General features: G+C 41.0%; 1 protein-coding gene across 8 annotated transcripts in view; it reads left to right on the forward strand.

Annotated features, from left to right (window-relative positions):
* The window catches only part of pnpla6 (patatin-like phospholipase domain containing 6), a 30,555-nt gene that overhangs the window by 4,932 nt on the left and 10,935 nt on the right, over nucleotides 1-14,688 (forward strand). For 7 of the 8 annotated variants that reach the window (XM_054603677.1, XM_054603680.1, XM_054603683.1 and 4 more), the window contains exons 3-29: nucleotides 1,424-1,477; nucleotides 1,715-1,802; nucleotides 1,920-2,002; nucleotides 2,168-2,259; nucleotides 2,376-2,516; nucleotides 2,827-2,986; nucleotides 3,279-3,359; nucleotides 3,814-3,942; nucleotides 4,113-4,193; nucleotides 4,468-4,603; nucleotides 4,835-4,909; nucleotides 6,195-6,295; nucleotides 6,786-6,965; nucleotides 8,167-8,244; nucleotides 8,885-9,090; nucleotides 9,639-9,770; nucleotides 9,925-10,048; nucleotides 10,863-10,976; nucleotides 11,052-11,127; nucleotides 11,240-11,389; nucleotides 11,548-11,611; nucleotides 11,910-12,078; nucleotides 12,202-12,384; nucleotides 12,645-12,763; nucleotides 13,053-13,209; nucleotides 13,413-13,529; nucleotides 13,679-13,748. In XM_054603677.1, the coding sequence (XP_054459652.1) occupies nucleotides 1,424-1,477; nucleotides 1,715-1,802; nucleotides 1,920-2,002; nucleotides 2,168-2,259; nucleotides 2,376-2,516; nucleotides 2,827-2,986; nucleotides 3,279-3,359; nucleotides 3,814-3,942; nucleotides 4,113-4,193; nucleotides 4,468-4,603; nucleotides 4,835-4,909; nucleotides 6,195-6,295; nucleotides 6,786-6,965; nucleotides 8,167-8,244; nucleotides 8,885-9,090; nucleotides 9,639-9,770; nucleotides 9,925-10,048; nucleotides 10,863-10,976; nucleotides 11,052-11,127; nucleotides 11,240-11,389; nucleotides 11,548-11,611; nucleotides 11,910-12,078; nucleotides 12,202-12,384; nucleotides 12,645-12,763; nucleotides 13,053-13,209; nucleotides 13,413-13,529; nucleotides 13,679-13,748 (3,160 nt within the window). The remainder of the gene's footprint in view (nucleotides 1-1,423; nucleotides 1,478-1,714; nucleotides 1,803-1,919; nucleotides 2,003-2,167; nucleotides 2,260-2,375; nucleotides 2,517-2,826; nucleotides 2,987-3,278; nucleotides 3,360-3,813; nucleotides 3,943-4,112; nucleotides 4,194-4,467; nucleotides 4,604-4,834; nucleotides 4,910-6,194; nucleotides 6,296-6,785; nucleotides 6,966-8,166; nucleotides 8,245-8,884; nucleotides 9,091-9,638; nucleotides 9,771-9,924; nucleotides 10,049-10,862; nucleotides 10,977-11,051; nucleotides 11,128-11,239; nucleotides 11,390-11,547; nucleotides 11,612-11,909; nucleotides 12,079-12,201; nucleotides 12,385-12,644; nucleotides 12,764-13,052; nucleotides 13,210-13,412; nucleotides 13,530-13,678; nucleotides 13,749-14,688) is intronic. The other variant, XM_054603681.1, reaches the window with a different exon arrangement.

Consider the following 14,688-nt stretch of genomic DNA (forward strand, 5'->3'; position numbering starts at 1 on the left):
TGGTATGATGGCCGGATGAATGTGGCCGGTAAAGAACTTTTTGCATCATTGTGTTATTGCTGACAGTTAGCTTACTAGTATCAGACTTTCAGTTTTATATACCCCAGCTTATCACTTTATTGGAGCCTTCACCTTTAGACAGTAAATCTGCTCCCACGTGAACACTTTCCACACTTTCGTTTCCAAACTCCGATGCGCCTTCTTGAAGCCTCCGGCTAAAAACCTATTTCTGTGTGCACATCCGGCCTATGCACTCACCCATCTCTCAGCCCCACCCTCAAAACCCCCAGTGTCCAGCTTAGGCCTTTTATGCCAAATAACCATTATCTCCTCACACACTAATCAATAACCACTGACAGCCAGAGCTGTACTAGCACTTAAAAATACTGTATCTGATCGCAAGGTAGCCAACAAACGCACGCATGTGCAGACACACACACACACACACACACACACACACACACACACACACACACACACACACACACAAACACAAACACAAACACACACAAACACACACGGTAAAACAAACAAGCTTATCTTGGCCACATGATCTCCACTCCCTGCACTTACATCTTGTTTTGATGTGTAAAGAAGCGCTTAATGCGGTGTTGAACTTAAGAGCTAAAAGTCAAATCAAGCCAAAAGGAAAAAACTACTCTGCTTTCTACGAGTATTCTTCCTCTGTTTAGCTGCTTGTTTTTGATAGGCAATGCTGAGAATGATAAGAAATAAGCCATTTCACGCTCTCCTCTTATCTTCTTGGTTTCTTTCATGCTTGGTTGCGTTTTCTCCGCCTCTGCGTCGCCTAAAGTCCAGCTGCATCAGTTTTCATTATGTCATGCTGTCAGGTCATGGGCTTACCTTTGCCACAGGATCTGTGTGCTCCTTGCAGTTACAGGTTGGTTTAGACACCTAAAAAAAAAAAAGGAAAAACATTTACCCACCTGGGCTGCATTTTGCCATCAAGCCATGGTTTGCCCTTTTACAGCGTGGCAGTTTGTAGCCTGTGAACCCAACAGGTTCAAATGGGGAATCCTCTGTCAGTACATTGGGAGCAGAGCGAGGAAGCTGTGATTGGTACTCATTGTTTTTACCAGAGTGAAAAGTGAAAGTAAGACACAGTAGAAGACACATTGAAGGGGTACAAGCGTGAAGAAGGTCAGATAAGATGTTCAGCTCCTTCTCCTCTTGTTTCCCGGGCTCTGATAGTCAGACATTCCTGCCTGTAGGCCAAATCCCTTATTCACACATTCCATTACACTTCAGTGGAAGTGAAACCTTCAGGCCCACACAGTGTTTCAGGCTCAATATGCTGCAGGTGGTTGCAGCCTTTGGGTGTGCTACTGAGCAACGAGCACTCTGCCTGGAGAAGTTTTGGTTGTTTGTTTGGATTAGTAATTTCTCTTTTTTCTTACATTAGGAAGGGTTTGATAACATCAAGATCCTTGTGGAGGAGGAACTACAGACCAGCATGGTGAGTGCAGGAAACGGTATCACTGCCATGCCATTCATGTTTCACCATGGAAAGAGAGAGCCAGAGAATAAAATGTAGCTCAATAATATTTAGAGAGCATGTAGATGAAATGATGAAGTGATACTTTAACTCTTTAAAACGTAAATGCAATTACATTTTGATTACATTTTATCATTATGCAGACTTTAACCTTGTACACACATCAACCCTTCTCGTCTTTTCTTCTTTGCTCCTCAGATGGTGGGGATGGTGATTGGTGCGGGCATCGCCATAGTCCTCATTGCCATCCTCATCTTCTTCATCTTGCGGAGGATCCAGCTTCGAAGTCAGTAATTGCTGAGACATTATCTGGCCCTGCACTGAGGGCACGAAATGATGAGTCACACAAAAATGTGAAGTTGTATGTGGTTTCAATGGTAATTTCTTACTTCTTACATTTTAGACATAGAAGCTCAGGAGGCACCAAAATACCGCTTTCGCAAGAGGGACAAAGTCATGTTCTACGGGCGGAAGATCATGCGCAAAGTGAGTGTGTGGCAGAAAGTGATAACTGGCTTCAACAGCAAGTGTGCAAATCCCTGTTGTGGTTTTTATGGGCTGGCTTTGATCTACAGAGAGTCACATGGGTCTAGTTTTTTAGTCTACTACTATCACAGGAATACCTTTTTAAACCAATATGTTTCTCAACAGGTCTCGCAGTCTACCTCTTCCCTGGTGGGTACATCCTCTTCCTCTCGGCAGCGCCTGAAGAAGAAGCAGAAGATGCTCAACATTGCCAAAAAGTACATCAGAAAGCTCACTCTCACCAACAATACATATTCTACTACTGTCATGGCCAGTTCTCTGTTAGTGGTTCACACACTCACCCATCTAATCCCAATGCCTTTCTGCTGTGAAGGATCCTGCGCTTTAAGAAGGAGGTGCCCATCCTGCAGGCCAAGGAGCCCCCTCCCTCAGTGCTGGAGGCCGACCTCACCGAGTTCGATGTGGCCAACTCCCACCTCCCCTCTGAGGTGCTCTACATGCTCAAAAACGTCCGGTAGGTTTGCCTTCTTCGTCATATCTGTGTTATTGTATAATTATGTACCGCAGTCTTCTTAAACTGATTTGCATGATTGATAAGCAACTTTGATGAGCCTGAGGCCTTTGATAAGTTGGTGCAGCGGTTGCCTTAACAAACTGTGTTCATAAAGCTCAGTTAAAAGCATTCCATGCAACTTAACAAAGATAAAAAAATAAAAAAAAATAAAAGCCCAGCTTTTACTGAATATGCAAATTTTACAGATTAGTGTTCTCATGTTCGTGTGTGTGCACAAACCTCCTAACCTCCCTGTTGTCCTTCACCTCAGTGTGCTGGGTCACTTTGAGAAGCCCCTCTTCCTGGAGCTGTGTAAACACATGGTGTTTGTTCAGTTCCAACAAGGGGAGTACGTCTTCAGGCCAGGCCAGCCTGACAGCAGCATCTACGTGGTTCAGGATGGAAAACTAGAATTGTGCCTTACTGGAGCGGTACGCAAGCTTGTGTTATAACATGTGAATTTCATGCATGTCATAGTTGTTTTTGTGTTTTCGGGATTACATTTTCTAATGTGCCAAAACGTAATGCACATGGGAGCAAATCAAGGGGCTTAACCATGGGAGTTCTGACTTTAACAGCTCATTAGCATCGATTAACATTTGACTCAGATAATCTCATTACGAGTGAGGGGACTATGGCTGTTAGCAAACACTGCTCTCTTAGTAACAAAGAAACCCCATTTTGAACACAAGTTGCCTTGTATGTCTTCTTCCTGTCTTCCAGGATGGTAAAGAAAGTGTGGTGAAGGAGGTTTACCCCGGAGACAGTGTCCACAGCCTCCTCAGCATCCTGGATGTCATCACAGTAAGTCACGCCCGTTTCTTCCGACACACACAGATCTGCACTGACAAATGTGCCGCGACACTACTGTACACACAGGCTTCTTCATATCGCACATACACAGCATTCACACATTCTTGAATGACATGCATTCCTCGCCATCAGTGTGTTGGACTCCACCCATTTTCATCCCTCCCCACATCATTTACATTAACCAGCTGACTCACCCAACCTTCTCCACTGGCAAACATGTGACTCATACATTGATCTGTATCTGTAATTCAGTGTGATCCTGTATTGGATGGAATCAATGCCCATCGTAAATTAAGGGTCAAAACTATAACATTCTTTTTTTTATTGTTTAATAGACTAAAAACAACATGACGACAACAACCGACTAGAAAAAGCAACCTCTCACATCAGAGCTTCTTAAAGTTAGAACATTTTCTGACGTATTCTTTTGGATCTTTGTGTCCAGGGCCACCAGAAGCCTTACAGAACTGTGTCGGCGCGGGCTGCAGAGGTTTCCACTGTTCTCCGTTTACCTGTAGAGGCCTTCCTCGCTATATTTGAGAAGTACCCTGAGAGCCTGGTGCGGGTAGTACAGGTGAGATGTCTGTCTAATTCTCTTTATTCTTTTATGTGTTTCTCTCACTCCCTCCTCTTCCGTTTCCTGCTACTGTTGGTCAGAAATGTATCCACTCATAAAACTGAAGCTGTTTTGATGGTCAGCTTGCATGTATGGGAAACGACTCACTTCCTGTTTTCCTTGTTCAGATTATCATGGTTCGTCTTCAAAGAGTAACAGTCCTAGCCCTGCACAACTATCTGGGGCTCACCAATGAGCTCTTCAGCCATGTGAGTTTAACACACACACACACACACACACACACACACACACACACACACACACACACACACACACACACACACACACACACACCACAGTACCCCATGCAAACATCTGTTGGTGATGTGGTTTGGCATTTATCAGGAATTCTGCATCATTAGCTCAATACACATGTTGTTTCTATTATGATTTGAGTCTCTAAATGCTAATGTTGTGTCTCTGTTTCCACTCTCCCCCATCACACGCACACATCATATCATACCATTCGGACTTGTCCTACAGGAAATGCAGCCCTCGCGTCTGCCCCCGCCGTCTCCTCACCCAACTCGCACCAGTCCCATCCGGCATGGTAAGCGCTTTGGCAGCCTGACCGTAACTGAGGAGCATCGGGAAGCTGCCGTTAAGGGTGAAGCTGCAGGTGGGGAGATTAAAAAAACTAGTAAAAATGGATGATAAAATGTTGAATATGACTAACCGGGAAATATCGCTAAAGTCAGTCTTAGAGGTTGAGAAAATGAATCTTAATTATATAGTTATTGGATTCCATTAAAGCTTAAATGTATAAATATCTTGACTGATTTTCCTCTAGTAATACTTCTGTGTTTGGTTTCTTATTAAAAGCTTCATTTGTGGTTTCCTACATGTACAGGAGGGGAACAAGGGAAGGACGGAGCAACAGTGCCAACTCTTTGCAGGACCATCTCAATGCCTGTGGACATTGCTGGTAAGGGACGCCTCTCCTGTTCTGAGAGATAATGTTTTCATAATGGTCTTTAGTTAAACCAATAAACAGGATATGTTTCAACTGTACCATGTGCTATTTTAAGAAAGTACTTCTGTCGAAACATTGAGGAGATGCCAGAGTAAAGGGGTCAGAGTGGAAAGAAGGTTGTTTAATTAGGCGACCACAGCACCACAAAAGGGTTCAGCACAAGTGTCCTAAATCAGCACATTTGGCTCCTCTGATGTCAACGATCTACAATACACTACCTTTACCCTGTCTTTGGACATGTTCATACCTGTTATATTGAAAGCATTTTGCAAAATAAGACAAAACTAGTCAGGACCCTGAAAACAACAGAAAAGACTAAAGCATTTAGCATTTTAACATTTTGAGACCAATGCAAGACAATAATATGATAAAAATGTAAGAAAAGACAATTTAAAGCTATAATAACAGTAATAGTAGTAACACAGGGTGAAATTAAAACTAGATGTATAAAATATAATTAAATTATGCAACTTGAATCCTATAGAAATGTGATTTTTTTCAATATAGGTATAATAAAATAAGTGAAAAAAAGAATGTGTAAAAAAAGAAAAAAGTCTTCACAGGTCTAGCTGAATAGGTAGGTTTATCTTAACCATCTGCAGCTAGGGGCATGTTAACACAGACATTTATGGAATGAAGACAGATGTTGAAACATGATAGCCAGCAGTGAAATCATACTGAGGGCAAACTGCACTCTCCCCTCCTATTTGTCTCTACCTTTATGACAGTGAATGTAGAAAGGTTCATCATACTAAACTTGGCTTAAATTGCAGAGATTGAGATTTGATTTGTTTTGAACCTGTCAAACTCTCTTACTCTCTGCATCCAGGAGGTGATTCAAACTATCTGATAAAAACATTTGGTATTTGACTTTATAAACTGTGTTGTTCGTTTTAAATACTTTAAGTTGCACCAACTCAAATGCAGGCACCCAAAGTTGACTGTTTCTACTCTGAGATTGGATAATTAAAGAGGGGGCATATTTGCTGAGGACAGTGAAAATTGGGGGGGGAGAGAGAGAGAGAGGGGTATGAGATGCAACAAACGTCCAAAAGCGGGAATCAAACCTGGGATGTTTTGGCAATATGGCATAATTCGCTACCAAGGCTCTCCAAGATGGATGTTTTAGATTTAAAATCGTTTTATGCTCATCCTCAGAGTATAGTAGATGGGAAACCTGTGTATAAATGTTTTTGAATGTCAATTAAAGATTGGATATCTATTTTTATCTCTGCAGGAATGCAGAAAAGTCTGAGATCGGACTTTGACATGGCGTACGAAAGGGGGCGGATATCTGTCTCTGCAGAGGAAGGCAACACCCCTCCTACGTTTACTCGGGTCAGTACTCTGTACACTCTTGAGACACAAATGAGATAAGGTTGATATATTTGATCTCCTGACATAAAAGTGGTAAATTGCACCAGAAGCTAAAGTGGTGTTTCTGAACAAAGACTAAAAGGCTACAGGGCATGAATAACAACAAGGTAGTCCAGTATATATCTTTAAGTGCCAGAAACATTTAAAGTGTCTCTCTGAGGCTCCTAAAATGTTTTCTTTCTTGAGAGATAGATTTTTACAAGAAATACACTCTCATGTATGGTACTAGAATATAAGTTCCATAACATTATAAATGTTTTGAAAATGTAAACATGAATAAATCAAACAGAAATATTATCCAATACTCATCTGATTTAAAGCTAAAATCTTAGTTAATAATCTCATGACGATAATTCGTAGATAGCTCATTGTTTTTTAGGGGCAGATTTCCTTTGTTCAACAGTTTAGATTGAGACTGATCAAACATTTTCTTGTTGTTGTATGATTCCAGTCTGTGTCCCAAGACCAGCGGGAGAGGAAGGTGATAGTAGATGAGGTTCCCTCAGGGATCTATCTGTACCCAGAGGAAGAGACTGGAGTGGACAATATTTTTACACCTGTGTCCAGTCGATCCAATGCTGTTTTGTTTGAGGAAGCTCAGAAAGAGATCCTTAAACTCATGAAGATTGAGGTTTGTTTAATTATTTTGCTTACTGATAGTGTGTCTGTGTTATTATGTAGTGGTATCACATGGCAAATGTCACAGACACTGATGAAAAGAAAGACAAGCAAATATCTTTCATATACTATTTCACACAATCTGAAATGTTAACATTTTAGGACTGACATTAAACCCACAGGCACTGTGAACAAAATTAAATTATCAACAAGTATGAGTGTATCTGAATGTTTTCCAAAAGCAACACTGGGTCCATATAATGTCTTTTTCCGCCAGAAAAGCGCCTGCAGGTGATCAGTGACATCTGTGTATAAAGAACAGAACACATTCATCCAAATGGCTGCAGAAGAGTATACAAATTAAAATAATACATGACAGCAAGATAATTCAAGGCATAAAGTACCACACTAGATGTATCTATAATATGTCAAGTGCTGTTTCCATGTCATCACATTAGTTTCTTAAGCATTTTTCAGCTGAGGCAGTCAAGCTACTGCAAGTGAAGCTGCATCTAAACATGCAGTTAGTGCAGTGCTCTCACAGTCATCATATACAGTATACTGTAGGACCATTCTCAGGGATTAAGAAATAATAGCAGACTCATTACACTATTCTTTTTATTGCATGAGTGAGCACATTGTCTCAAATCACCCAGGAGCATCTGCTGACAGATTATGATGTGAGAAAAGGGGGTCAGTCAGCAGGCCCTCTCTAGAGGAACTGGGTCTGGTCTGTAGATAAGTGGAGGGCAGGCTGCAGTGTTAAACCACCGTGCTGAGACATGAGCTGTTCCTGTTTGTATATAAGAAATATAAGAAAAAAATATGCACGCTCAATATGCTTAAAAAACAAACAAACAAACAAACAAAAATAACATGAAGACAAACCAGAGTTTAGCTGAAGTGGATACCGGTAACTGTAACACAACTTAATGCGCAACTTCTCTGTGCTTTATTGATGCAGTTTTCAACATGAGTTGTACACACATTTTGTCTAATATGTGGTAAAGATGGTATTGCTTCACCCTTAATATTTCAAAACATCGTGTTGGTGTAACTAGATCGAGCGTGATAACTGAACAGAATGTTGCAACGGCGTCTGGGACTTGATTTTCATCAACAAAGTAGAATGAAGACATTTCATCCACATTGACTCAATCTTTTGTAACTGCTTGACTTGATTTTTTTGTCTTTGTCTTTCTTCTTAAATCCAGGACCCATCCTTGTTGAATGGGAAAGTGACTCTGCACCACGCAAAAGCAGGAGCAGTCTTAGCCAGACAGGGAGACCAGGTACTAAAATCAAGAGATGTACTGGACCTGTTTTTCTTTTTTTAAAAGATCTGCCCGACAAAGTCAGTGAGGTTGAGGGTAATTTTAGGCCCAAAAAATCATCACCATGCTTAATACTTAAAGCATGCATTGTAAATAAAAAAATACCTTAAAAAAACTGCACTCTTCCTTTGGATAATCCTTATGGACTGTGAGGGGAAAATGCAGCATCTACAAATTAAATACGACCTTTCATATATCCACTCTATTTCAGTGAATTTAAGATAATTAGCATTTATTTAATCATTTCCAGTTGATAGCTCATATGCATTAAATGTATTACTCTGTTTGATAACCTGTCTGTTCATATTTTTTTTTTTTTTTTATTTGCATACATTTCTTTATATACATATTATATTACTTTTTTGACAGAAGTATAAGTTAGTGAAAAAAAATCAGATTCAAGTCTTACTTTAATTTTGACCAAATGTATAGTTATTGCGCTTTTGCCTTTTGTAGGGCATTATAGTATAGTAGTAGTAGTAATAACAAATATTCTAACTTAATCATTCCAACAAAAAATGAATGTCAGATAATACAGCAAGGTTGTTTTTATCCTCCCCTCTTTCTGTTTCCTTTCTTTCTCATTTCACTCTTTTAGGACATGAGTCTGCACTTTGTCCTGTCTGGTTGTCTGCATGTCTACCAGCGGATGATTGACAAGCAGGAAGCCGTCTGCTTGTTTGTGACTCACCCGGGGGAGATGGTGGGCCAGCTCGCTGTGCTCACTGGAGAACCCCTCATCTTCACCATCAAGGCCATCCGCGACTGTACTTACCTCAAGATCTCAAAGTCGGATTTCTACGAGTGAGTTCATTGCTCCGAATGTGGACAAGAATTAAGAGTATTTGTTAAAAAAAATGTTTTACATTACACAATAAGCAGGAATACAACAGAGTCTAACTTCATATGTGTCCTAAAGCAACAATGCCCCATTTATAAATCCTATGATGCAATTACACATTCATCCAAAGCCCTTTCACTTTCTAATTTCTAACTGATTTGAATTGATTTGACGTCATTCATCAAAATATATTACGAAATTTGACTTGTGTCCTAAGGTGTACACTATTACACATAAACACAAATATACAAAACACAATATTTAATCAAATAACAAAACCAAACATCAGAAAATAGGGAAAGTGAATGCAATGCAAACAATTGAATTGCTTTCTTTAACATTAAGTGTTCAACTCAGGACCTCTCACGCCTACCTAGAACCTGTTCATAATTATAATTACTTTCCATAATTTTCCAAATCTACTGGAACCATTCTTATTTTTCTATAAATCATCTGCTTACAAACAACATAAAGACTTGCTTATGCCTGTGCTGTATGATGCCCCCTGCAGGATCATGAGGGAGCAGCCCAGTGTGGTGCTGAGTGCGGCTCACACAGTGGCCATCCGCATGTCCCCTTTCGTCAGGCAGATGGACTTTGCTATCGACTGGATGGCCGTGGAGGCCGGCAGAGCCCTCTACAGGTAAAACAAATATTTAGCTTCCTTGTGCAAACTGTACCTTGTCAATTCCTTGTTTTAGCATCACATCCTTGTTTATTTGTTCACTGTATTTATTTACTGATTATTCATCATGGTTATTGTCATCTCTGTGTGTTTTTTCTCTTCCCATCCACAGACAGGACGACCAGTCAGACTGCACGTACATTGTTCTGAATGGACGTTTACGTTCAGTCATCCGCAAGTCTAACGGCAAGAAAGAACTAGTTGGGGAATACGGCAGAGGAGACCTGATTGGAGTGGTGGGAACAAGCATTTTCGCAGTCTCTGTCTGCCTGCACGAAAAAGAAATCTTGGCTATCAAAATGAAATATAAGTCTGAAAACGAAAACAATGAGGGCCACTATTTTGATTCATTGATGAGCTGCTATTGCGAGTAGTGCTGTGTTTCTGTTTTGAATTGCTTGTAATGCAGTTAAATGCAGTTTAAGTAGATTTCACCACAATTTTAATAAGATGTATTTTCTATACGGCATCAGTAGTCGAGACAGACATGTACTGTGTTCTAAATACTATCAAATATTTTTGCACCATTTTGACTAGAATTTCAAACCCTATCATGTTATTTTAGATGTCGATCAATTATTTATCAATATTATTATTGAGGCTGTACTAAAATGTTTTTTCTTTTTTACATCCGTAGCTTCTAGTGAGGCTTTCAAAGGAAAATTTGAATGTCATATTTTATTTTGTGAGATTTAAAAATGTTGTGAATTTCAGAAAGTATTGCTTCTATCTTTTTACAAAAAATGTGGACTCATGGACTTAAAAAAGCTCTTGAGTTATGGACATGTTTGGAAAACACAAGTCGGAAAGAATCCTACGCAGCCATCACTGGAATCTCATTCTGCAAATAGTATATTATTAATAATATTAGTGATCTTTGTCTGCAACTGTGCAGAAATACTGGGCTTAAACAGAATAGAATGGATGCGCATCATTTGAGTATTGATTTATATTTGAATATTAATGTTATGAATGAAGCTTTAGATACAGCTTTACTTATTACTGTCTTCCTATATTTAACTTTCATGGTGGACTTACCTCATACTTTAGGTGGAGGCCTTGACCCGACAGCCAAGAGCCACCACGGTCCACGCTGTGAGAGACACAGAGCTGGTCAAACTGCCCGAGGGAACGCTCAACAACATCAAGAGACGATATCCCCAGGTCAGTGTCTTCCTCTTCTTCCGGTTGTGGTTGTGTGTGCGACTAAAACGGTACTGATGCTTGATGTCTGTTTAGGTGGTGACAAGGTTGATCCACCTGTTAGGCCAGAAGATTCTGGGGAACCTGCAGCAGGGTCGAGGGCCCTTCTCAGGTAAGGTGGTGATAAGGAGCATTTAAGTCCCTCCCTCTGTCTTTGTGAGTCCAGCCTGATGCATTCGACGTACAGTAAACTACCATTTAAACACTACGCTCCTGTCCTCCAGGTTCAGCCCTGAGTCTGCCCAGTATGACAGCCAGTGCTGATGTCACTAACCCTGCCAGCAACCTCTCCACTGTGGCTGTGCTGCCTGTCTGTGATGATGTGCCGATCAACGCATTCAACCTGGAGCTCAGCCATGCACTCAGTGCCATTGGTACGCACGCAAATCTTTATTTTTTCACAACGGGCCTTTTTTTTTAATTGCTGGATTTCTGTTTAGTTACTTGTTAGACTAAAAATATACATGTACATGTTTATGTATTCATACGTTTTACAATGCCTCAGTTGTCTGCCTGTTTCTGATACTTGCAGGCCCCACTCTACTATTGACCAGTGAAATAATCAGAGAGCGACTGGGCGGCTCAGCTTTGGACAGGTCAGTCTAACAACAACTCGGTTCTAAGTCTCATTAGGCATCATCACAAAAGCTTTCCAGCTGCATTCTCTTTTAATTCTTTCTTGTAGTCTTTTTTTTTCCCCATTTAAGTACGTGTGTAATTATCGCTATAATTTCCACTCAATACATCTCCCATTGTTCTTCCTGTCTTTTTTCTGTTACATATTTTGTATCCCCTGTCAGTTTCCATTTCTCTCAATAACCGTCTGTGTCTGTTTTTGGAGAATGAAAACACTATTCCATAACCTCATCCCTGCGTTTCTCCTGTATCCATCAGTATCCATGAGTACCGTCTCTCCGGCTGGCTGGCCCAGCAGGAGGACATCAATCGGATTGTCCTGTACCAGACCGACAGCAGCATGACCCCGTGGACTCAGCGCTGCATCCGCCAGGCTGACTGCATCCTCATCGTCGGCCTGGGCGACCAGGAACCTGCCCTGGGAATGGTATGTGTGTGTGTGTGTGTGTGTGGGTGTGTGTGTGTCTAAGAAAGGAAAGGAGAAGGGGGATAAAAAAATCTGGTGTCTCTTTTCTAACCCTTGCCACCATCTTCTTCTCCTCCCCTTCAGTTGGAGCAGATGCTGGAGAACACAGCTGTTCGGGCGCTGAAGCAGCTGGTCCTTCTGCACAAAGAGGACGGGCCGGGCCCCTCCAGGACGGTGGAGTGGCTCAACATGCGAAGCTGGTGCTCCGGTCATCTGCACCTCAAGTGTCCCCGCAGGGTCTTCTCCAGACGCAGCCCTAGTAAACTAGTACGAGGCATACTTTACTGTCATTTCTAGCGTTTTTCCTGAAATTGTACTAAATATATTCTGCATTATGGTGTGCTATGCTAGCTAGAAGGTAGACCGAGTGGTGAGAGAAATTGATTAGCCCCTCCTTCATAGCTGTAAACTAAGCGTGCAATCCTAAATTAGTGCTCTTGTAAATCAATGACGCTTTAAAATTAAAATGTGCATAGAAAGTTTCTGTTTTTACTTTATTTTCATCCGTTTTTTCTATGTTTGTGCAGAGGGAGGTATATGAGAAGGTGTTTGAGAAAACAGCAGACAGGCACAGTGACTTCTCTCGGCTGGCCCGAGTCCTGACTGGAAACAGCATCGCCGTGGTGCTGGGAGGAGGCGGAGCCAGGTGAGCAGGGCTGAGACACAACTATCTGTACAGACATGTAGAGAGCAGTTTGTCTCTCACAAGTCTTGGGGTTGGAATATTCACAATGCAGCCCTAAACTCTCCTTCATGTTACCATTATGTAAGGTAAAAATACACGTTTCTTATCAATGTAAAATGTGATGTTTAGAATGTACTCTTTTATACCAAAGGGACATCTAAAGTCTTTATTTATCACTCAGTTCCATCATATATGAAGTCATTAAGTGTACCGGACTGTTATTAAGAAAATGTCTGTTCTCATCATGCAGAGGCTGCTCTCATGTTGGTGTGATCAAAGCTATGGAGGAAGCGGGGATTCCTATTGACATAGTGGGTGGGACCTCAATCGGATCATTCATTGGTGCGCTGTACGCTGAGGAGAGAAGCGCCGTCAGAACCAAACAGAGAGCCAGAGAGTGGTCCAAGGTGCAGCACACATCTATATGCATTATTGACATGTTATCTCTTAAAATGCAAAAAGGTTTAATTTACCCAGCAGTACAATTATACTTTAATTCAATGTCTTTCCATCTGTTTAAAGGGGAGTGCCAAGTAACTGATGAGAAGTGAAAACATTATGGTTTCAAACAAGAATAGGTGATTAATAATTTACTTTTGTTGTTGAACAGGCAATGAACTCGGTATTCAAAACAGTCCTGGACCTGACCTATCCCATCACCTCCATGTTCTCTGGTTCTGCCTTCAACACCAGCATCTATAAAGTGTTCCAGGACAAGCAAGCCGAGGTGAGGGATGCGGTCCAAAATAATTTATAGAGGGGATTTCTCTACCTCTGCAGTAAAGTCTGCCAGAACATTGCAAGGTCTTGTTTTTAAAGTCACTGGGAGAGAAGTAACATAGTTAATGACACCGAGATACTCTCTGTGCCCAACAGGACCTGTGGCTGCCATACTTCAATGTCACCACTGACATCACGGCCTCAGCCATGCGTGTTCACCAGGATGGTAAGTGACAGCTGAGCTGACTGCAGTGGCCACAGCCTCTCTTTATCAAATCACTATTGTGATTGGCTCCATGTGTTTTTAAAGCTTTAGATAAGCTCAAGGCCATACTAGCTTTAGATGAGCTCACATAAATGCAAACACACAGATACAAAGACATATAGAATGAAGGGCAAAAGTAAATGCTTAAGTCAACATTTAACACAACCCCAATCAATAATACTACTCTGAGAACTAATTTGTGAAATTGGCATTGTCATGATATCATGTTTCAACAGGGAGTAATGCTCGCAGAAGTCGGTCAGAAGTAAAATGGCACAGTTAATAAATCTATTACCTAAGTTAATATATTGGAAGGCACTTCAGGCACTGTAGCATCTTTTAAACACTCATAAGTATTGTATTAGGAGGCACAACTTGGGGAAATACACAAAAATGTAACTGACCTAAGGATCATCTAATGTGACAGACCTGCATGCTCTCACATTTATGGTTTAAGGTGGCTATACTCCAAACTAAATGAAAGATGGTGTGTTCTATGCTGTTGAATATGGTACATTAAGCAAACGCCAAAGCAGTTACTACGACTCTAGGTCTGTTTGTGTAACAGTGTCCACACCAGCTGGAGGACCTAGCAAGTCTCACTGGAAGTAGACAGGTTTAAGCTGATTACAACAAAATGTGTTAAAACTAGTAGAATGTAGTGACTTTAATCCTAAAACACAATACTATGAGAACATTTAGAAAATAACCTTTTATAGCCATTTATATCATGTTATGGAAGAATTGCAAGCAGGAGTAGGTTAGGGTTTGGTGAAATGACCCCAAAAAGTTAGAGTGGCGAGCCTGCATACATTGCAGCCACCAAAGCCAAATGCATTGCCTCATTTTAGCTGAAAAATCCACTATTTTGCCTCCATAAACATGACAGTAACAATCTTAT

The sequence above is a fragment of the Anoplopoma fimbria genome, chromosome 9, assembly GCF_027596085.1.
Source record: "Anoplopoma fimbria isolate UVic2021 breed Golden Eagle Sablefish chromosome 9, Afim_UVic_2022, whole genome shotgun sequence".
Lineage (NCBI taxonomy): Eukaryota > Metazoa > Chordata > Actinopteri > Perciformes > Anoplopomatidae > Anoplopoma > Anoplopoma fimbria.